We start from the raw sequence: 23,976 nt of genomic DNA on the forward strand, positions 1-23,976 counted from the left end.
ACAATGTTATGGCTTATGACCAGAAAGCAACAACATTTAGACGTTTCCTTGATCAGATGTCAGGTATGTTTCTCTTCAGTGCCATTGTAGTACCTCTGCAACACAGTCCCATCTTTTATAATAGGACTGTGTTGCTGAGGTATCTCATTTTTAATGAGCATGAAGACTACAATTATGGAAATACAATCACATCAAAAACTACAAACAAATTTGATGAAAGCACTCAAGAAAATGTATACTTAGAGAGATCTTAAAATAAAAACTAAAGTAATTTGCTGTAATACATATTTGTTTTCAAAGGAAGTTGCACACCAAATGTAAACATTAAAATCTGTTTACATTTCTAAAGGCATTTAATATTAAATCATGGCCCTAGATTTTATATAAAGCTCAACACATCCATTGTGGTAGCAATGTGCTATAATTAGGCCTACTTAGGCCAACTTTTAAATTCTGAATTATCTGTAACTGAGATCCTTCAAGATCTTAGTTAAATTAAAAACAACCATTTGAATTACAACTAAAAAAGTGTAAATTGCTTAAAGCCACTGTATTCCGTTGATCTTACAAGCACAAGTATCTACAAATGAGCAATGCAATGGGTTAGTTAGCATGATTTTGTTTTGATTAAAAGAAGTTGTTAGAAGAAAATCTTCAACGTATAAATACTCATGCATGCATACTTAGTTGAAAAGATTGTACTTATACAACAATCTAATTTCCTGTAATTTAATATCCCAGGCAATCATACTATAGGTGTGTTGGGGAATAAATGTTCTAATAAAGTTTACATAAATGCTAAATAATAAAGTGATTTTAATTAAGTAAATGGATTTGGTTCACATTTACATTAGCTTACATTTAAGTGCTAATACTCTATTTACCTTTGAACACAGCCACCTTAAGAAGCCTGTACTGTCAGAGGTGACTTGCTATTGAAGGCATATGAAGGCATATGTCTGTATAAGCACATATTTCATGGACGTTACAACAAAAGATTTGAACCAAATGTGTTTTGAAAAGTTACACTTTCTTTAAAAGTTTATTCAATAATAAAATGTGTTTTATTATATGAGGGAGTTTTAAATTCCATATTGCAGTATGCCTTCCAATTATGAGGAACCATGTTGGCAAGTATGGTGTTCCATTAGCTTATGGTTTTATCTCCAAGGCCACAGATTATGTTCAGGAAAAGTGTTTGGCAGTTTCTGTTTTCTATAGCACTAACGCCTACAGCCTAAGAATGCAGGAGTAGCAGAGTAGCATCTTGCTTAGCCAGCTTTGTAAATTTGCTCTGTGTGAGAGGAAAAACAGGGGTGTCCATATGCAAATGACAAGGACATTCATTCTCAGCTGTGAACTAATTATCACATAATTAACTCATGAGAACACACAGCTGATACCTTCATACATATTTTTAATATTCTTACTTTTGGGACTCCCAAAGAAGTAATTGTTTAAAATTCACAGCTGACCAAAATCAGTCTTGCAAATCCTGATTAACACTGATCCTAGGATATCGAAATTCTCATCATCATCATCACCATCATCTATTTAACCAGATAAGAGTTGAGGACAAATTCTCAAATGGTGAATTATGATGACCTGGCCAAGAGCCAAATTGACATTGGGTCACTGAGTTGTCCAAGAATAGAGTTAATCGGTATCTGCAAAACCGAAACAAGAAAATTAATGGAGAAAAGAATGAGTATCTACAAAAGCTTCGGTTTAATTAAACCTTTAGATGAAGATTAATTAAATAATATCATAGATTGGAAGAAAAATAAAGATACAGATGATTCAGACTTGAAATGTCAGCTGGTTTGACGCCTCATCAGAATTTGTACTATATAAATACCTGGGTAGGAGTCATGCTTATACAGTAAAATGCATGTTAAGGACACAATGTTAAATTACTTCTATAGTTCTATAGTTAGGAATGCAAAATCAAGGTACAAAAGAACACTCGGCCAATCTACTTGATTATTTAATTCAACCATTTTTAGTTTTAGCTTGGATAAGTTTAAATAATTTTTTCCAGGTCTTAAATTAATTCTTATTAAAAGAGACATACACTGTGGCCATAAAGGATGTCATATATACTTCCTGAACCTGTCTTATTGTACTCCAAGACATTTTGTCCATCTGTGTTTGCTTTCCAATGTATTCTGAAAAGTGATGATTAAAAATGTTTCTGGAGTGTAAACTGTATATAAAGTATCAATCATTACATATCTTAATAATAAATTAATGTGTCAAAAATAAAAATATTAATAACAACATATAAATTAAAAGCATCAGCATTTCCATACTTCTAATGTTCAAAAACGAAGTGCATGAAGACTGAAGAGAAAGCATGTCTCCATGCAAGTCGTTACACTAATTTTAAAATATAATTTGAAATTATATGTTCCCAGATCTGTGCCCTTTTTCATCTTCAAAACACTTTTTAAATTTAATTTAAAACTATAACTTAATTAAAGATTTTCCATTATTTCATCTTTGCCATGTGTTTTGGTACGCCTCAGTTTAGTGCTTAAAATGTAATTGCTTTTGAAAGAGAACGAGATGTTCACACACAAATCAAAACTTGTATTGCAGCATACAGTACCTCTAGTGCTTATAAAGATCTTTAAAGCATTAAAAGGCTCTATAGCTGAAATAATCCATCCATTCATTTTCAATAACAACAGAATGCAGGGTTCCTGTGAGGTGTTAAATTAAATGTGATTATTACAAAAATACACAATACCCTTTTAGAAGTCACTGAGTTATCAAGAGCTGTATTTATTTTTTTGTGAATTAAATTCTAAAAATGTTTTAATGAAAGAGAAGAAAATCCGGATGTTAATTCAATTCCTCCATTCCGTCAGCTCTCTAGATCTGTGTTTACATGATTCCTGTTCTGTTACACATCTACAGTATATGATGTTAGCCCAAACAACAGTGGACCCTGCATGAAATGCCAAAGATGGTCTTCACCCTGTATTGATTTACTAAATACCGTATATGCCTTTCTCAGTGAGCCATGGGAAAGACCCCAGCAACTCAAGTTTCTGAGGTTTTTTATTAGATTGGGCTATTGAAGCTTCTCTAAGACTGAATTTGGAAAACACTGATCGAGCAAAGGGCCTCCCTCCTCCTGATGCTAATTTTCATTATTTAGTTGAACCTTTAACTGAAATAAATAAATAATTAGATTAACTAGAATGAACTAGAATGAACTAAAGGGGCTTGAGAAAAAACATACAGTATTGCTGGGCAGTATTTACTCATGAAGAATTTGAGATTAAAGTCTTATTAAGGATGTTTTGTAATTATATTTTTAATATTCAATTATGTTCCACCTTTTCAACCAATCTGAAATTGCCTGTTGATTACATGCAAGTAAACATTTTCATTCATGGTCAGAACATTAACAAAAGCAAATTAAAGTTCCCATTAACCACTAGTTTTGATGAATAAAAAAAACTGCAGAACATACCATTTATACAAAGATTTACTTCTATTTTACAATAAGCAGCTGAAATCATTTAATTATTTACACAACAGGCCAATGTGTCAATTAAAATAAAAGGTAGTGATTAAACCTCAAATTTGATCTTAGAATTGTTTTAATCTCTTATACTGAATCTCTTTATTTCTTTAATCGCTCTTTAATCTCTAATCCATCAAGGTGGATGTATAAATTATGTATATATTATTATTATATTTTAAAAATCCAAGTAGATTTTTTAATAAATTTAATAAATAACTGGAAATTGCAACTTTTATTAACATCTGAAAATGCTGAGAACCACTTTATTTAAACCATTCTTAGTTCTTAGTGCAAAGCTAGAAAAAAAGTTAAAGTAATTTTGAAAAAAAGTTATAGTACTTTAACTTTGTAAATTTGTAAATTGAGAAGAATATCAGTTATGCTTCTAAACACCAAATCTCCAAACATGTTATGAAATACTTACTAAACATGAATTCAGACTCTTCTATCATTTTTTATAACATTAGCACTTAATTAAAATTATTCTTTTTTAAAAACTCAAGGTAAATACCTAGTGAAAACGTTTCATGTTTCTGGTGATTTTATACCTTCTTTGTGATTTTTTAAATATTGTCTCAGACTTGAGGGATTTAAGAATGCACTAGTCAGTGTATCTGTCTGAAAAACTTTATATAGTTAAGAGTGCACTTCCTCAGGAGTGACAGGGGAACACATTATTCCTTTTACTGTTGTTTGCATTGTCTCTGTGACCGCCATTCTGGAAATTCTCCATACATCCTTAAATCTTATTAATTTTGTTCGTATTTAAAAGTCCAATGTTGTAATCCATGTTATTTCTGAAAGAGACATAGTTTGAAAATTAAAATTAAGTAAGCTGTAATCACAACACTCTGGGCCTGAAAGCTTCATTGTGCTACTGTACATGTGAATAGATCCATGTGTGTTAGTATTTATATAGATAAATTCATTCCTAAAGTGAAATTTTTCCATCAATAAATAATGCAAAAATGTCATAGTGTATACAACATGACAAATTCAGTTAGTCAGACAGTTCAATGATAGAAGTAATTAATTGGATTTTGATTATTAGCTTAATTGGCTTGGCAAGGAGTGACAGTTTTATGGTAAGGATGAGGTCATCATAACAAGAGCCAAGATGCTGCTGTAAGAGTGTAGTTGGTGCAGAAAGAAGGATGCAAAGTGACAAGCAAAGGCATGTAAGACACTAATCTTATCCTTTGATACTTATGCTTACGTGAAATGAAGTGTGAGATTTCCATTAACTTCCATTTAACTCCATTTCAGTAGTTCATCCAACTTTAATATAAAGACAGAATGATAGAAGTGGTTAATTAGATTTGTCATTAGAGTGAAATCAAACATATCAAACATGCATATGTGAAAAAGGGGGCTTGAAGGAGGAGATGAAAGCTGGGAAAGTAAAAAAGGAGAGATTTAATAAAAAGTTATGAGAGTAAAACAGTGTTTTTTACAGGAAAAGTGCTACCTACAGTATGCCTGAGGTTATAGGCAAAAAAGTTAACACAGGAATTTCAGATTTTTGGAGGCCTTTTGGGAATAATTTATTTGCTTATGGGAAATTGTTTAATGGCATGACCATTTAGTAATTTATGGAAGAAATAAAGGCCAGATAAGTATGCTTTAAAAGTTGACCATTTGTTATACAGGTGCAAACAAATGAGGATACAGTATAATCATAGGATTGTATCCTATATAGAATTAAATCTTATTACATAATATATAGGATTATAGGATATAAATTGCACAATTTCTGAAATTTAAAAAGAGTGAGTCAGTGACAATATTATTAAACAACCAGTGAAATGAACAGGGCTAAAAGAAAAACAGGAAGCATCTTACAATGATAAAGAAGAGTCATCATATTAACAAAAATAACAAAAGTATGAAAGTATCTTAAGTCGGGTGTGGGGGGGTGAGCCCATCAGGCTGAAAATAACTTTCCATGGCACACGTTCTGAACAAAGTGGAAGCAACCAAAGAAATGGTCATGGATTTTCGAAGGAATAAGTCTCCGCTGAACCCTGTTTCCATTCAGGGTGAGGACATAGAGGTGGTGCAGTCCTACAAGTACTTAGGGGTAGACCTGGATGATAGACTGGAGTGGTCTGTTAACACTGACGTCCTGTACAAGAAAGGTCAGAGCCGACTCTATTTTCTTAGGAGGCTCAGGTCCTTTGGTGTGTGTGGAACACTGCTACACATTTTTTATGAATCAATGGTGGCAGCGGCCATCTTCTACGCTGCTGTGTGCTGGGGCAGCAGCATCATGACAAGAGATGCAATTAGGCTTAATAAACTCATCAGGAAGGCTGGTTCTGTGTTGGGGCTGAGCCTTCACTCCCAGGAGGTGGTGGCTGAGAGAAGAATGCTGACCAAGCTCACAGCCATCATGAACAACGCCTCTCATCCGCTACATGGGACTGTTATTAGGCAGCAGAGCACTTTTAGTAACAGACTGCTCCAGCTACGGTGTTCAAGGGAACGTTTCCACAGGTCTTTCCTCCCAGTGGCTGTCAGGGTGTATAACACTGCCCTAGGCTAGGACTGTTAGCCCTTCATTTGCTCATCTATGGACAGCATGTTGCACTATTGAACATTTGGACACTCAATCTGTATATACCTATGCACATTTTGCACATATTTTATTGTTCTTACAGTGACTATGAGCATATTTTGCACACACCTATGTATTTATTTATGTTTATTTTGTATTACTGTATGTATTTTAATTTTTCAAGTGGGTAGCTGCGTCAGCTTGCGTAGGCTGCAAAGGAACAAGTAATAGGTTTATTCCATGCTGAAAAAAAGAAGAGAGAAAACACAACGTTTCGGCCGTGGAGCCTTCTTCAGGTGGAATTTTAATTTTTCGTCTATTCTGATGTCTGTTTTTGCTTGTCTTGGGCTGGGCTGCTGTAACAATTTCCCTTTGGGATCAATAAAATCTTATCTATCTATCAACAGCAACATTAGACCATCAAAGGCAGTCATCTTTAGACAATATTACAATGTAATTGGTATGGAACAATTGTGATGTAATGCCTACAATGCAAATGGGTTTTAGAGTGACACTGCAGTGCAGGGAAGGAACAGAAGACGTCAAACTAAGCTGAGATACAAATAATGCCTTTGAGGATTTATCCACGTAACATAAATGTGGTGGAATAGTGGGATTAAAGGTACAGTATGTGTGGCACAGAGTCTGAAGATGACATCACACCCCTGTTCTCTAGATAATGTTAAAATCTCTCTCCACAGGGAACCACATATTCTGGTGCAAAATTCACCACTGTCTAGGAATTAGTGCTGGTTGGCTCTGAAGTTGAGGATGCCTGTGAGTGGCTATGATTAAATGCCGGCAGGGGCCTATTTATACTTGCAACACATGTAGAAATAATTCCATGTAGGACCTAACTACCATTCAGGCCCCATACAGACATTAAAGATTTATTATTTAAAATTTAATCTGAACTGAAACCACCCCACAGGCACAACTGCAAGCGCTTAAGACACACTACACAACAAGCAGCAAACACACTGTGCTAAACTGGGGATTTGGGATACCCTTGAGCCAAAGAAGCGTTTGAGATAACAATTTGTGGTACGATGTCATGTTAAATATGGATGTCTTACACGTTGTATTCAAATTTGCTGTTTGATCTTAAGAAGAATATAGGAACATGCTTTATTGATATTTGAGTTTAATCTCTCAAGCACTACCAGCAAGAATTTCTGAGAAAAGTTGTCATACAAAAAGTAAAATTCACAGGCGTTCGTCAAGAATTATACTCATTTTTTAAATAAAACGAACTAAAGAAGTTACTAAAGATAACGTACCATGCGTTTTACAAAGTAAAATATTACAATCTCAAAAATAAGACAACAAGCAATGGCTAACAAAATCGTGCCCCACACAAATAATAATGTCAAAGGGTTGCCTTAATAATTAAAAAAACATTCTTCCCTGGATAAAAAAAATGCCTTTTTTAAGTATTTCAGTCAAAGAACTACAGGTACCATAATGCAGTCTGGTGAGGAAGAAAATACAACTCCTAGGCTTCCATTAAACCTTTGAGTCACGCAAGACCTGCTGTACTTTCGTTTTAATAATTAATATAAGGATAGCGTCCTCTTAGCCTCACGGCAGCTGTTTCTTTTTGACACAAACAACATGGCGAGAAACGTCTTCCACAAAAATGTTATTGACAAGTTCCTGTTTGCAAACTATTAACAGGCGTCTGTTCATTTCTATGCTGAGAGCCATGTTTACGTAGTTTCCAAAAATTCAGTTTTTAAATGTGACACATTCTATTTGTGGCGTGCTTAATGCACGGTTCACAGAACTTTTATATTGTTTGCTTTTTGCGCTGAATGTACATTATTCCTAAAGTTTGACAGAAAATGTCAAGTGTGTATCCTGATAAACGAAATGAAGCTCTAGTTAAGGTAAGGCTACAGCAATTATGCTTGTTTTTATTTGTTTACAAAATAATTAAACAAACATTAACAATAATTGATGCTGTAGTGGAAGGCGAGTCAAATAATTTAATGGTATTAAAAATGTCAAATCATAAGTGAATAATTGCGACAGTGCGGAAGGTGATCAACGCATCTAATTAAATGTGATGCAACACCTAAGATATACTGGACTTTCATTCAGAGGTCATTAATAGAATCAACTTAATAGTAATTAAATCGTATTGTTTAGGAATAAATTAAATACATAAGAAAATGTATTTTCGTTAATATAGGTTGAATTTGTTTTATTATTTTGTTAACATAATGTGTTTACCTATATATTAGTCTACAGTTATGCACACTTGTGCAAAAAAGCTTAGACGTTTTGCTAACTTCTACTGTTATTACTTGGTAATAAGTCATTTTCTGCTGAAAACAATTCTGTATTGATTATGATGGAGAAAACGTAGTCTTACAGTGTCATGGAAGTGTAGAGAAATCCAAATGATGTTAATATCAAGAAATCTTGTCCTGGCAAAGAGACACTGTAGATTTGATTGGTATTAGATTTGATGTCATAGTTTAGCTCTTTAGAACACTTCATACTGGCTGCTTGTGCATACCTTGAAATGTTCACATTTTCAAATATTTTTGTTCAATGTGAGTTAAGAATGGATGGTGTAGTGGTTTGCATAGCCCTGGGTTCAATTCCTGGGGTCCTATTTCTGCCAAGTTAGTATGTGTCTGCATGGGTTTCCTCCAGTTGTTTTGGTGACCTGTGCACCTCTGTGCACAGTCCAATGACATAGTGGTACGATAATTGGCTTCAGTAAAAAAATGGCCCTAGTGAAAGTGTGTGTATTTGTGTTTGTGTGTGCCCAGCTTTGGAATAGCCTCCAGTCAAGAATGTTTCCCGCCTCACACTCATTGTTTGCTAAGTTACATTTTCCCCTTGACCTGTGTAATGGATAAAACAGTTTAGAAATTTCTTTATACAATTTATAAATTACTTATAAAATGTTGACATAATTGTCTTTTAATATATTTAAAAATACAGGTATTTATGATTTGCTACAGTAGATGACCAAAGAGATCAGGCTCAAGTTAATATATTTTTCTTTTACCTGCAGTGCCACTATCAGTTTCCCCAGGATGTCATTTCTGATGTCAGCAGTGTTCAAGCCGCCTATAGAGATCTTCATCTGTATATAGATTTTTATTGTGAGTACTCCTAAAAGACATAACTTTCTGTCATTTGTTTCAACAGAAGTGAATCTGAAACAATTTATTTTAAGAGAAGGAGGAAAAATATACAAAACATAAAATCTATATTCAAAACATTTACAGTATGCAAATGTGTGTTCTTTATTTATATACTATAGCTCTGTCCTGTTTAAACTGATTTAATATGGCAATATTACATGAAGTATTTTTCTTGGTCATTTTTTTTTCACTTGAAAGCAAGTCCAGTAATGATCCAGAGATGGTCCAGTGATGGTGCATTCATTTAGCTACAGTGTACTATATGTGTCTGACCTGTTTTCACTTTATATGTAATTTATATGTACACGTATTAGGAATAGTATTCAGTTTTGTAGCTGGATTTATATAAGCAAAAAAAGGAGAAGTCCCACACAATCCAATTTTCTTCTTCTTCTTCGTGATGATGATAATGATAAATGATGATGTTGCCTTTCTTTCTTCCTTCGTTCCTCTCTCTTCTTTTGACTTGTGTTATATCTTGCCCTGAGGATAATTCTGTCCCATAATTCATTTCTAGGAGGGTGGCCCAATGACTTCGCTATAATGGTCAGGTCACTGTTAAATAATTATGTTAGAATGTGGCTGACCTAATGATTCAACAGTGATTTAATGTACTGTAATCTGATTATTAAGTGAACTCCTTCGATCATTTATATCAAACCATGTTTATTTGTCACAAGACCTACTGGACAACTGTGTAGATACTGCAAGACAATACTCAGTTTCAAACCTTCAAAATAAGGTAATCAAGCTGACAATTGCAAACATCTAGCTAACCAAGCTATCCCCAAATTACAACAACATATTGGTTGAGATCAACACTTATGCCTTTGAATTTCACTGACTCTAGTCTTCCACCCCATATTCATGTTAAGTTACAAACTTCATGTTTTATTTACTAGGTTATTAAGATCTCTCCTTATTTTCAGTGAATCTTAAAATGAGAATTCTTCACATCCTTAAAATGAAAGCAGGGTTGACTAGATGATCTTCCTTACAGGTTGCTCTACATGATAGCATTCCTGTAATAAAGGTGAATATATATACTGTACTGTGTATATCAAAACCAGAAAGGAATGGGAAAATAATTATATTTCTTTTATTTTAACTTAGCATAAGAAATCAAGTTGATCATACTAGGTCGCCTGTCCAGAGATTGATTTTACAAATCTGAGCTCTGAGAATGAAAATCTAAGTTGAATCATATTGCATTGGAGTGGTATGTAGTGTGGACCTGGGCTGGTTTCCTGTCTCCTACATATTTCATGTGTATGAAAAAAGATGTAATTGAGAGATTGAGCATTGCACCTTGTGCTATGATGGGATTGAGCAGGAGCATGGAGTGTTAAAATTGCTTTTTTGTCAGTTTAAATAAGTAGTGTTGTTATTTTCTTTGTGCCTTGTCTTTATCATCCAACGTCTTGCTTTCTGCAGGTTATGCCAATGGTGAGAAGAAGCAGCTGGTAAATCTAAGTGGTACTGTTCCCATTTTATATGAAGGTAAAGAGTATTATGTTTGTCACAGAAATAAATCACTCAAAAAATGCATCGTGTTTGTCTAAAGGCCCTGTGTATTGTGTGAATACAGACATTATTGTTTATACAGTGCCTTGCAAAAGTATTCAGCCACTTAGATAGTTTTCACATTTTATTGCTTTAACTTTTGCAGTCATGACTTGGAATAATTAATATTTGCTATATATACAGCCTACTCCACATATTCAAAACACAAACAAAAAGTAAATAGATAATATGAAAGCAAAATGGAAAAGTGATTGAGGAATATTCAAACACTTTGTTGTGGCAAACTTATATTACGTGCACAACAGTACCTTATCAAGCCACACAATTAGTTGTGTGGCCTTTGTGTGTAGTAATAATGGTTCATAGGTGATGTTATTTTGATATCATATCTCTTTAAGGTCCATCTGTCAGGTAGTACATGTGTATAAAGACAGCTCAGGAGAAGGGAATAACATCATTTCAAAGACCCTTGATATCTCTTTGAGCATTGTGAAGTTGCTTATTAAGAAGTGGAAGACACCAAACACTGCCTATATCAAGCTTGAAGCTGTCTCTTTAAGCTGAGCATTTTGGTAAGGGGGAAACTAGGTAGAGATGCCACAATAAGGCCTCCAGAAACTTTGAAAAAGAGCATTCAGCAAATGAGTAAAAAAAACCCACCTCAAATCATGCATAGGGTTAGTGACAAAACACTTAAGTGATACTGTAATTATGTGACAAAAGGTTTTATGTTCAGACAAGACCCAGTTGTAACTTTCTGGTCTAAATGCAAAGCTTTATATCGGACTCAAAGAATCAAACTCAGCATAGTTCATCACTCAGTAAACACCATGCCTACTGTCAAGTGCTGACAGCATGTTAAATTTCTGCACCTGCAGATACTGTTGAAGGTTGTCAAGACTCATGTGAACATAGATGGAGCAAGACCTGCTTCAGACTCTAAAACTGGGCCAAACATTCACCTGTCAGAAGGACAGTGAACAAAAGCACAAGGCCAAGGCTACAATTGAGTGGCTTAACAAGAAAGTGAATGTCCTTGTAGCCCCGTCAAATTACTTACTGTAAATCTATGGAAAACTGAAAAACTGCTGTCTATAATCAATTTCCCAAGCATCTTGAGAGAGTTTCAGCCAATATGCCAAGAAAAATGGACAAAAATCACATGTGCCATGTTGGTATACAGATGCAGCCATTCAAAGTGCGCGTTACAGACACGTACCGCAGGTGGCGTCGCGCAGCGTGACGCAAGATGACGCGTGGCACCGCAGTACGTGATTGGTTGACCAACAGGGGCACTCGTGGTCCGTTGGTCTGTCGTAGAAAGACTTACAGTAAACGTCTTTGCTGTGCCCGTTGTAGATATTGAATTTTACCACTGAAGGGAAATCTTAGTAGCTGAGCATAAAAAGAATAGGAGCATACTGTAACGCGTGTGAAGGCCATAAACAATATTAATTTTGGAACATAAACATACAGTATATAGCTGGTCTTAGTACTTTAAAGAAAAAAATACACACCAGTATTCCATTTCTCCCTAAACATTTTAAGCTTCAAAGTCTTTAACTAACGTGATACCGGAGTCAACAAGCATACTTTTAGAATTTGATTAATAGGGAATAGAATATGGAATCGCGTATCTAAAGAATTTAATAACGGTATGATTATATTCGTGTACTGCGACAGGGCTGTGTAGGGCTGTTTCGCCTCCCTGTTCATGCGAGTTGTCCTGTAGCCTACTGGTCTACGTGCCTGTCTAACAACTCGCAGGTTGTGTGTTCAAATCCAGCTGGTGCTGGACTTTTCTTTTAACAAACATTTCTTCGAAAAAACAGAATAGCGATATTATGGACAATCAATTGACTTTTATATTTCAAAATATCCCAACATGATTGATTCTAAGTCATTTTTGATAACAATGAATAGTCACCTTCTTCCCATCTGACAACGGTCCCTGCTTCTGCTTCCTGCTTCTATTGTGTGTGTGTGTGCAACAGAGTAAATTTTTATAGAGAAATGGAGGCTGGACAGTATGCGTTACAATATAAACATTTATATTGATTTAAATCGTGTTCTGATTTAAATCGCAAACGCGTGTTTAATTATATGTGTTTTTTAATCATAATCAGGCTAATGCAACATAAATTGATACAGTATCTTTGTCTTCTAAGTATCTTAATAAACTTTCAGCATAGCTTTCTACCCGTTAAGATTTATATTTCTTGGGATTTTGGGATCAAACGTGGAAGGATTAGATTGTAATCGTTTTTATTTGTCAAATACGTGATTGTATTTCTGAATGTTATGTGACACCTACAGTAGTTCACTGCTTTAAATACATCGAATTAAGAAAGTTATGTGTAGCACTTTAGATCTTTTTTCTGAACCAGGGAAAATCTGATCATGTTTCTCTATAACAATAATAAAAAACTTTATTTTACATATCTGGACAGCTCTGTCGCAGTACACGAATATAATCATATCGTTATTAAATTCTTTAGATGCGCGATTCCATATTATATTAGCAGAAAAGCTTAAAACTACCACTTTTTCACACGCTATTTCACATGCTAGTTAAATACTTCGATGCTTAAAATCGTCAGGGAGAAATGGAATACCGGTGTGTATTTTTCCTTTAAAGTACCGATTCCTGGAATCTGACTGGCTGACACCCTTCTGAAGTGGTTCCATAAAATCTGGTATACGGAAAAGAAAGCGTTGATAAATACAAGTGTCTTTTAATACACTCTTTGCTGTGCTCTTGAGGATCCTTGTGATATTTTGAGCTCTAGTTGAATGATAAGTGTCGCATTTTAAATCATTTTCGTAGTTAGAAATTATGAAACGCCCTGTTAAAAGCAAGGAAGTTTTTATGCCCGTTGAAGTAAAACAAAATGCCTGACAAAGTATGGCTTGGACAGATTCCAAGTGCTTGTACAAATGTGCTAAAGAAATTATACTTTGAGTATACAGCTTGTCCAAAGTCATCCATTATTAATACTATTAGTAATATCTTCGGTAAAGGCTTTGATGCATAAATATTTCTGATAAAGGTAGGTTGTGTACTTTTGTCCAACTGAGCAATCTTGCTTTCATAAAATATACCAACATTTTAATGACTGATGATTAACATGCTGTAATACACAGTTCAAAATTAAAGGCTCAAATGCTGTACATGAGAGGTTAAGCTCCCCCTGGCGGTTTTACAAGGTGACGCCAGATAGTTTCCGGCAGAGCGTCAAATGACGCGCGATTAACCACGTGACACTGCGTGACACCGCGTGATACCGCGACACGCCCACCGGGGTATGCCGCAAAATACCTCACCCATTTTGAATGGCTGCATCTGTACACCAAATAGATGTGGCTACAATGGCTTCCAAAGATGCTTCCACCAAACTTCACAAGTATTAACTATTAGCTTTTGCTAACATTCACTACATTCACTACATTTACTACATTTACTACTGCATTTACTCTAACATTTACTTGCTAGCATTCAAGTTTTGAATAACAATTTAAGTTTAAAGCACGTATATACATCATTTTGTAATTTTGCTACAGAAAATGTCCAAATAATTTTGCAAAGCATTGTACATACAGTACACTTCTTTATATGTGAATTGATCCACATTTATTTGAGTTTCTTTTTTTTTGGTTTAGGTAAATCATACAATATACCTGTCTGCATATGGTTGCACAACACACACCCTCAAAATCCTCCTAAATGCTTTGTGAATCCCTCAGCATGTATGGTTATAAATGCAAACAGCAGTTATGTAGATAAGAATGGGCATGTTCGTCTCCATTACCTCTGTAACTGGAAGCATGTAAGTAAAATCTTTTTATACAGTATTGCATAATACTAGTTTTTCTCTGCGCTTTGTCTGCTTGACGCTAGTGAATGTTAAGTTACAGATTGCATGATGTTAGTTTTACATTTTTTTTAATTGCTTGCAGTACCTGGCATGGTACAGTACCAAACATGATTCTATAGACATTTTCTTCTCTAGGAGCACTCTGTTTTGACAATAGAAAATAATGTCCAAAATAATATAATGGTTCTAATGTAGATTAGATTGCAGTAATTACATTTTTGCCATAGTTGTGTCAGTTTTGACACAGGATGTTTAACAAATATGTTGTATAAATAAATAAAATATTGTATTAAATGTATAAAATAAATCTGTTTTAATGTAAAGGCAAATGTTTAATGTAAGAAATTGGAATCTTTAATTTTTAAAGGTTAGTAGGGGTATGTTTATATTATAACTGACTTTTAGTATTTGATTGTTTGTTTAAAAAATTAATTAGAATACCCATATCACCTTTGGTATGGTTATAGTTATTTTCAGGTGGTACAAGAATTTTACTGGGTCTTGATGAAGACTGCACATTCTGGCTTTAAATACATGTGAAATAATTTCTGGCTTTTGACATGTTTTAATTTTAAATACATTGGATTGGAGCACCTTTTTACATGTTTTTGTCAAGAGTTGTCATCATTCGGGTGCTTAGGTATAATCCTACCAGTACATGGCCAATTAGGCTTCCCTGTTATTGAATATAGTGTGCCTTTGGAAATACTGTTGTAATCACATCAAACAAAATCCTTCGTAAAGCTATTGAAATAGAACGAATTACAGTGAGATCTATTTCAGATCATAATTCCTTTTATGTCACTGTATCAGTTAAATTCATTATAAGGCTCTTTGCATTCCCAAGTTCTGACTCATCTTCATGTTGAAAGTGTGGTTCATATGACAAACATATTGATGTTGATGAGACAATACTGATGTCATGAGAAAATGCAGTCTGACCGTTACACTATAGTAGTAAAATCAATCCTCCTCTGTCTGGCACATGTCTTTCAGTACAGTGACTATGGTTTTGCCTGTATATGTGTTTATGACCACAGGGAACATCTAATTTATTAGGAGTTGTAGAGGAGATGAGGACAGCTTTCCAGAGTGAGACACCATTGTTTTCTGCATTACCTTCACAAGGGCTAGTGCCATCTCCACTCCAGCCAGGTGACTGTAGAATGTCAACATTAATATTTATTACATATTCCTTATTTCTGCTGTGTATGTATTAATCATTTTTCATTTATCATTTGTGCTACATGATAGAAATCAAAAAGGTAATACAATTGTAGAAGAAAGTCAGTCAAAAGCTTCCTTATTTATTATTTTATTAGCTTTGTCCTGCCTGCAGCTTCTTTTGATCCTTTTTCTCTATATTTAACCCCACATCATGTTTACTTAATTAAATGACATTATACTAAAAGTCCCCAAAAGAGTGATATAAGTGATTATTAAGAATCATGCAAGTAACTTACTTTGTGGATTTGTAGTGTGTTTAAGACTTGTCTAGAAAGTTGCTCTTTATGTTATTTTATAAAGACAAACCGATGGATTAAGCAGGCTGTTCTCTTAATAACATTATGGCTCTAAAAGGCATAATTTAGTCACATTTAGTCAGGCAGTTAAAGCCATCTTCCCCCTTTCCTTTGCATTTTTTATTTTTTAAAATTTATTTTTTGTTATACCTGAAAATTCTGAAATTCTGTTAATGTTAATTCTGAAATGTCATTCAGGCTGCATGTAAAGAAATACAGAGAAATATGTCAATGTTAAGCAGGATTTAATGTTCAATGACTGAACAGTGGATTTCAGGTTATTGTACAGTGCTGCTTAATCTAGAGCAGACATCGGGAATTTTTCACAAACTTTTTTTTGGTCAGGAGTTGTTACTGGTACAGTAGTTGATTAAAATAGCTAGATTATCATATTTAAGAAGACTAGTGTTGCTTTATCAGTGACGGCATTTTTCTGTTTTACGTATTTGTACAGGTAATACTAAACCTATAGGATATTATGAACCTTCCAGGAAGTATATTCCTGACACCAGGTAAGTGCTTATGCTTTATGTTAACTAAACTGTCCAATAGATTGCCTTGAAGTACTGAACAATAAAGCAAAAGGAATAAATATGTACATAACAGTACATCATCTGTATATTGATTTTTTTGAGAGATATGAGAGATACGTGTAGGAGGCATTACAATTGCATATTTCCTTAGAAATATGGTACTTTTATTATACTTTTCTGTCCTGTTAGAAACATTTACCTACTTTTATATACTTGCATAAATTTGGCTAAAAAAGATTGTATTTGTGAACAAAAAAGGCAAACTTCCAGAAAACTTCCTCTAACCCATCCCTGCCCTACAGATATTGCTGTTTGTTATTGATCTATTTTGCCTTTTAATGCAGTGACGTACAAAGCTTCTCAATGTAGAATGGAATGTACTGTACCTACAGTATATGATTCTTAAGATGGAACACGGTATGTTTAATTCTGGTTCTGACAGCAAAATGAAATATTTTGTCATTATAATCCTGGTTGAGAACAAAATGCCTGTTCAGCCACTCAATTATACGTATTCCATTGTGTTCTTTATAGCACATTGACCTACTCTGGGACCGTCATCTTTGATCCGAATACCACACTGAGTCAAAGCATGCACGATGTTTCACCAGTTCAGTGTTCAACTGATACACGTAAGTACATCTGTTTACTCCGGTAGAAGGGTTACAGACTTTTTGTTTAAAAATAAACTTTATTTTATGTACTGCCTTTAAAAGTAACCTCTCAAGGCGCTTTACAGTAAAAAAAAGTAAACAAGGAGAAGAGGTAACAAAATTACAATTCAAAACAAGGATTAAGAAAGCAGATAAAGATGCAAGGGGTAGACACAGAACTGGTTCACATGAAAACTGATAGGAAGCCAGTGCAAGGACTCCAGGACAGGAGTAATGTGATCATTTGCAAGTGGCCTAGTCAGGATTCTGGCTGCCAAATGTTAGACATACTGAAGTAGATTTAGAAACCTGAGTGAGTAGGGCCTTGCGATAACCAGTACTGGAAAGGACAAACATGTTGACCAGCTTTTCAGCTACAGTCAGAGGTGTAATAGGACGTAGTCTGGTATTTCTATTTCTGAAATGGAAGAATCATGTTTATACAATATTTTGCGAATCAAACGTTAAGCCTGGATCAAATATCACTTCCAAGTTCTTTAATTTAGATTGAAACTCAAGTGTAATGCCGTCTACAGATAGGGTTACTGTGTTGGCTTTACATAATTGATCAGATGTGCCGAGAAGCATGTCTTCAGCCTTGTTGTAGTTTAAGTGAAGGGAGTTTTGAGTCATCTTATGTCAGAGATGCAATTAGAGAGTGCAGAAGCAGCAACTTCTGTGTCAGGTTTAGTATGGTTTAGAAGATTTGAGTATCATCAGCATAGAGATGATAATTCAGACCATCTTGAACATGTAAGATCTTGAAGCATTATTAACGGAATAAACAAAACTGAAAGTTTACAACTGGGATCAATTCTAATAAGGCACAGCTCTGTGTCATGAACAGCTTTATAATATATAGGAAGAGTAATGTGGTATGCAAAATGGCATCTTGGTTCTTAATTTATTATTAATCTTTAGCTTTAATGTAATTCAATGAACTACATAGACATAATGATAAATGTTTAGCTACTGTATATAAGTCTTGAATGTAGCTCACTGTGATAATGAAGCTGTATGATTCTTGGGTTTACTTCACTATTGGAATTAAGCTGTATCAGTCTTGGGTTTACTTCACTGTGATAATTAATGCTTTTGTAGAAATAGTCATCTAATTTTGCAGAGTAAAACTGTATTTATTGTCAATGTCTTAAATTAATTTTATGTACATTAATATTAATTTTGAACTTGAATTGAGGCTTATTAGCTACAGTTTTTCTTTGGCAACACCATTACTTGTTTAGTTGACCAGTGCTTTAGAGGTTTCACTTTCTGTTACTGTGTTAATATACACTCTACTTTTTGTTACCAGGAAAGCATGTGAGAAAACCAGAGCAAAGTTCACAGCACGAGGAAAAGAAGTCCTATGCTACCGAGCTTATGGATCTGGGAATCGCATTTCAACCTGCCAAAAACAAAGTCTGTTCTTCTTCTATCCCCTCTGAGCAGAATAAAGGTATGTTTTATACAAATTAAATGACAATTGGCCTTTAAAATAAAGGTAAAACTGCCAGTCTTTTCCATAGGAGGGCGCGTAAGTCACAGAGAGGTTCTAAATAATGTCAGCACTGGAGGCAGTGGCATCTGAGTTTGATATTTGGTATTTAAAAAGATGTGGAAATAGTCATTTTGTCCACAAATTTAAAAGTAAACAAGCTGAATATTTTAAAATACATGTAATACATGTAACAGTAATTTTAAATCAATTATAGTTTTTGTTTGTACCAAGTATGTTTATTTCTTGTCATTGTGCCCAGACCCTTTTTAATGCTTTCTGGTTTCTGAATTAATTCCTTTTATTTTGGAATTGTAGTATTAAGACACTGGGTAACAGTGGAGCGATTACTGAAAATATTTTCAATCGTTGAATTCTATTTTATTTAAAATAAAAACTCAGTTTTAGTGTGCAGTACTGCAGTGCAGTATTTACTGATTTTAAATATGATTTACTTTCAAATTACATAGATTGTTGTAATTCTATTATTAATAATTAGTTGGATTTATGTATCTAATAGCTTTCACAACTGTGGGGTGCTCAGGGACTTCTGAGTCCTACACTTTTCCTTCTTTCTGATGATATTCAAATTAATCTTAGCCTGGCTTCAACCATAAATCTGGAAGAACTGGCAGCATCCAAAAGAGAGATATTTACACTGTTACATTTCTGAGAAAAAGGGTTTGTCCTAGCTCTTAAAAGTGTTATAGTATCATTGATCTCTCCTTTCCTGTTTCAATGACATACGATTTAGATAATTATTATTTAATTACTATTAATATCAATAACAGTATTTTAAATATGTGGTGTACAAATCTTTAACAAATGCTTAAATGTATATCTGTATTATCTCGAATATATAATAAATTAACTAATTTTCAGTATGTTTGTGGGCAGTATAATAAACCAAAGCACTTGTTTTCTTTGTATTGTTCTAGAAGCTTTAAGAAAAGTAAATCTATCTTTCTTAGTTTATTTTTATTAGTACTTGTATTAACGTTTTTGTACAACTTTAATTAGTTGTTTGCAATTACTGTTTCCTGATGTTACTACAGGTTTCTCATGACTGCACAGACAAATTTACAAATATATCTGACCTGTTTCATTTAAAAAAAAAAACGATTTGGAGGGATGCTTACACATGCCTCATAAAGTAAGGGCTGTAATTTAAAACCTGACCATTGCAAATTCAAGGAAGTTCTGTACGTGTGCAGTATAAAATTTCTAAAATATATATATATAGTATTGATAAACTTCTTTTTATCTATTCACAGCTAAAGTTCCAGCAAAAAGTCCCACATGTGCAGCAGATGTTGATGATGTTTTCAAGAGTTTAGAGCTTGAAAACATTATAAATATTTACAAGTTAGGCACAAAAGAGAATGGTATGTTTTATCCTTTTTTTCTTTTTGCAACTTTTAGAAAAAAAAATACATTTTTAAATTCCTGTGCTTAAAATCCTGTGATTTTCTCTTTTTTAAAAAGTCAAAATCCAAGTGTTTCTTAAGTTAAAGTTGACATCCTGGCAACTTCTTTTCACAGTTAATGATTGAATCTCAGTTCCATCTGTTTTCAAGGTATCATGTGGTGTGCATTTATGATAAAAATGTTAAAAAGTGTTTTAACCTTTCTGTTCACAGTTAGAATCTAATCAGAATGTATAATGCTATGGTTTCCTCCCATAGTCCAAAGTACTGGTAGGTCAATTGACTTTTGGGAAAATTGACCCTGGTGTAAGTGTGTGTGTGTTCGTGTCTGTGTGTGCCTTGTGATGGGCTGGTGTCCCGTTCAGAGTATATCCTGCCAGGATGGGCTCCAACACCCTCACAACCCCAAATGGGTGAAATGTATGGGTAGATGGTTAGAACCATTATTAACTAATTTATGTGTGTGAGCAGTAATAATAAACGAAAGCACTTGTTTTCTTTTTATCGTTGTTCTAGAAACAGCTTTAGGCAAAGCAAATATATCTTTCTTTCAAAGTAATATTCAGTTTTGTTTTAGTGGTGACATTTGCTTACAGTTCTCTGAAAGTATAAAATATGAAGTGTGAAGTCTAACAAATCTAAATGCTATTTTGTTCTCTTCATCATGTTTTTGAAATTAATTTAGAAGTAGAAAACATGGAGTAAATGTTCTATTTCTTTAAGAATTTCACAAATTATTTTCTTCACCACCAAACTAAAAACAATTTTCTGTTTTAGTTTTCTAAACAATATTATTGCAGAAAATTGGAATTAATGAAGGAACTCATGAAATGAAGGATTTTGACAATGTTATTTTAAAGGATGTTGCAAATCCAGAATAGCCACAAATGATATTCTGTTAACTACTGCATTAGCTACGTTCAAAAGACTTAATTATACTTTTGAATTGATTATCATTATTTTAGTTTCATCAAGGAAAATTAGCACAAGTAACATATACTGAGATAATGATAGTGAATTCAACCCTATTTTTTTAAAGACGTCACCACCTTCATTGGCAAAATGCAGCTTAATGGCCCCTTTGCCCAAGACCTGGGACTGGTGGATAATAGACATAAGATCGAAGTGAGCAGACTGCCAGGGGGCTTCCCAGAAAACAAGCTGAAAAATAAGCTCACCATTTACTTTCAACGAAGACTTAATGGAGGTGGAGAAGTTCTGGATGTCCAGTATCCAACTGACCAACCCAACCAGGCTTATGTTACATTTTGTAACCCTCAAGGTACTGAAGAATAGGCAGATTAAAAAAAAAACTGAAATAAAATGCTCTGCATGCCTCTACTTAGGCCATGGTAGTTCAATTGCATGTTCTAATTATATTTTGACACTCAAAATGGTTTACTATTTGAATATTTCTGCTATATTTAAAAATCTATAGTACTGTAGAATTCATCTCAATTTACATGAGCAATGTAAGTTTGAAATAAAGGTTTGGGCATTGTTATCATCTGCATGAAAGAACAGAGTATCAGTGATTGAAGTGGGGAGCTGCATCTGCATGCAAACTGCAACAGAATAAGTAGAAGTTAATTCCTCCTTGAAATTCACACATCAATGTTTGAATTTAATCTTTTTACTTTTCATTGTGAAATTAACCTTTACTTGTTTCTATGTATCAGATGTCTGCAGGTGATTGTATTTATTGTCACATAAATATATGGAGATCAAATTCGGCAGATCCGATGAACACGTGAGGTGAATTCTACTGCAGTTTGTTACAGTGGAATTACTTTTCATTATATTTTTAATCCATAGTTTTTAAAAGTTATCTTCATAATTTCATTTATCATACTTTTCACCAATGGCTTACAGTGGAGCTGGTATTTGCAAAAGAAACAATAGGTATGGATTCTCAATGTCTTTTGCACAACAAACAGCCATAAAGTATTTATTGTATACATTGCAGATTTGTTTCTTTTTAAAACAACCGTTTGCAATAGTGCAATGAAACAAGGGAAATAAGTTATTTCCAAATGCACTTTTTTTTTGCAACCTTTCGGTTTGATTTTTTTCATGAACATTAAGGTTACAAGTACCTTACCTTAGCTATGACCTGTACACAATGTGTGATTTTTACCTTCTCAGATGCAGAGCGTGTGGCTAGAAAGGAGGAGCATGTAATTACTTTGAACAACCAGAAATTTCCTGTTCAAGTAAAGAAATATGAAAGACCAGAGGTAAGGCATTTACACAGCTATGGGGTTTATGATTGCCTTTCAGATACACCTCAGCTTTGCAATAACATCTGTACCTTGTGCTGATTTCAATTATTGTTACATGTTCAATATTTTGTTTGTTTTGTTTACTTTTCTATTTTGCAGATTTATATGTATCTAAATGTATCTTCTAAATAATCCTAATACTGTAGTTAGCTGAGACAAACAACAACATGATAATGTTTAGTATTTTCAGTTGATACACTTAGCTATAATTATTAAGCTACTACTTTTCGTTCTCATGGGAAAGCTATCTGAGGCACGTGCAAATATTATTTGATAACACATTCATCCTCTAATAATTAGGAACACTTATTGCTGTTCTACCATATGTAAGGGTAAACCTACCGTGCAAAATTGTCTTTGAACACAGAAACTCTAAATGAATAGCTGATGTAATAACTTATTATTAAGGGTAATGATATTAATAAAATACTATTAATAAATGGAGGATAGAAGTTTTGTGTGTGCTAATCTTCAAAAACTCTACCACTACAGCTCTCAAAGTATTTACTAATTCATTAACTGCTAACATAATTGTTCATATACTAAATGGACTTGAGGTTTTAAATGGCATCCTTCATTGAATACATAGGGATATTATTATGTATTATTACTATTTATTTATCTAATACTTTTATCCAGAGCAACATAAAGGAGTTGTAATTACCTGTTCCTTTTACAAAGTGCGTTGTTCTAACAAATATAATTACTTTGAAAAGAAATATTTGAAACAAAAATTCTTAGAGTGCTACCAATGACATCACTGAAATGTTATATATTTAAGAGTGATATCAAAGACAAATACCCTGTCAGATGTAAGCTTACAACACCTCAGGTTTACAGGTTTTCTTTTTATACATAAAAATGATCAAGATTTATACACACAATCTTACTACTTACTGTAGGCATACACTTCATACTTGTGTGCGGTTGCTTTCTAATTCCATCTTTTGAGCGCAGAAAGGGAAAATGAGTTATAATTTTTTCTACAGGCACATCATAACCTGTCATAATGTAAGACTCACAGAGGTTAATTGTTAATAATCAACATTCATCAAGCAATTTTATGCCTAAAGAAGTGTTTTTTTCATTCCAAATCATCATAGGGATGTGATGTCAGTAATTTAGTCATTTCATTCACAGTTGTCTGACCCAGAAAGCCCAGAAAGCAAACCAAGATTGCATTTGTTTCAGAGATTCATGTCTATTGAAGTTAACAAACTGTTGTTGTTTTTTTTCACTTGTCTTCTCTCTTAGAATTACAAAAATCTGAATCATCGCAAAGATAAAAATGTTATGAAAAACACAAGAATTTTGCAAAGAAAAGACTATCTGTTTAAGCATATCTGCCATGAATGTCATGTTTAGAAAGTTGCTTGGACTTTTTTTCTTTGTAATATTCCCCATC

General features: G+C 33.8%; 1 protein-coding gene across 5 annotated transcripts in view; it reads left to right on the forward strand.

Annotated features, from left to right (window-relative positions):
- Positions 1-7,628: 7,628 nt before the first annotated feature.
- LOC148833018 (E3 ubiquitin-protein ligase RNF31) overlaps positions 7,629-23,976 on the forward strand; it is a 29,778-nt gene continuing 13,430 nt past the window's right edge. The window contains exons 1-11 of one of the 5 annotated variants that reach the window (XM_088918717.1): positions 7,629-7,984; positions 9,127-9,217; positions 10,694-10,759; positions 14,444-14,610; positions 15,699-15,813; positions 16,636-16,693; positions 17,249-17,346; positions 18,680-18,823; positions 20,137-20,247; positions 21,329-21,571; positions 22,435-22,526. In XM_088918717.1, the coding sequence (XP_088774843.1) occupies positions 7,940-7,984; positions 9,127-9,217; positions 10,694-10,759; positions 14,444-14,610; positions 15,699-15,813; positions 16,636-16,693; positions 17,249-17,346; positions 18,680-18,823; positions 20,137-20,247; positions 21,329-21,571; positions 22,435-22,526 (1,230 nt within the window). In that variant the 5' untranslated portion in view covers positions 7,629-7,939. Of the gene's footprint in view, positions 7,985-9,126; positions 9,218-10,693; positions 10,760-14,443; positions 14,611-15,698; positions 15,814-16,635; positions 16,694-17,248; positions 17,347-18,679; positions 18,824-20,136; positions 20,248-21,328; positions 21,572-22,434; positions 22,527-23,976 lie in introns of those variants that run through there. The other 4 variants (XM_088918719.1, XM_088918718.1, XM_088918720.1 and 1 more) reach the window with 4 other exon arrangements.

Source organism: Atractosteus spatula, chromosome 6 (assembly GCF_055471065.1).
Source record: "Atractosteus spatula isolate fAtrSpa1 chromosome 6, fAtrSpa1.hap1, whole genome shotgun sequence".
Taxonomy (NCBI): Eukaryota; Metazoa; Chordata; class Actinopteri; order Semionotiformes; family Lepisosteidae; genus Atractosteus; species Atractosteus spatula.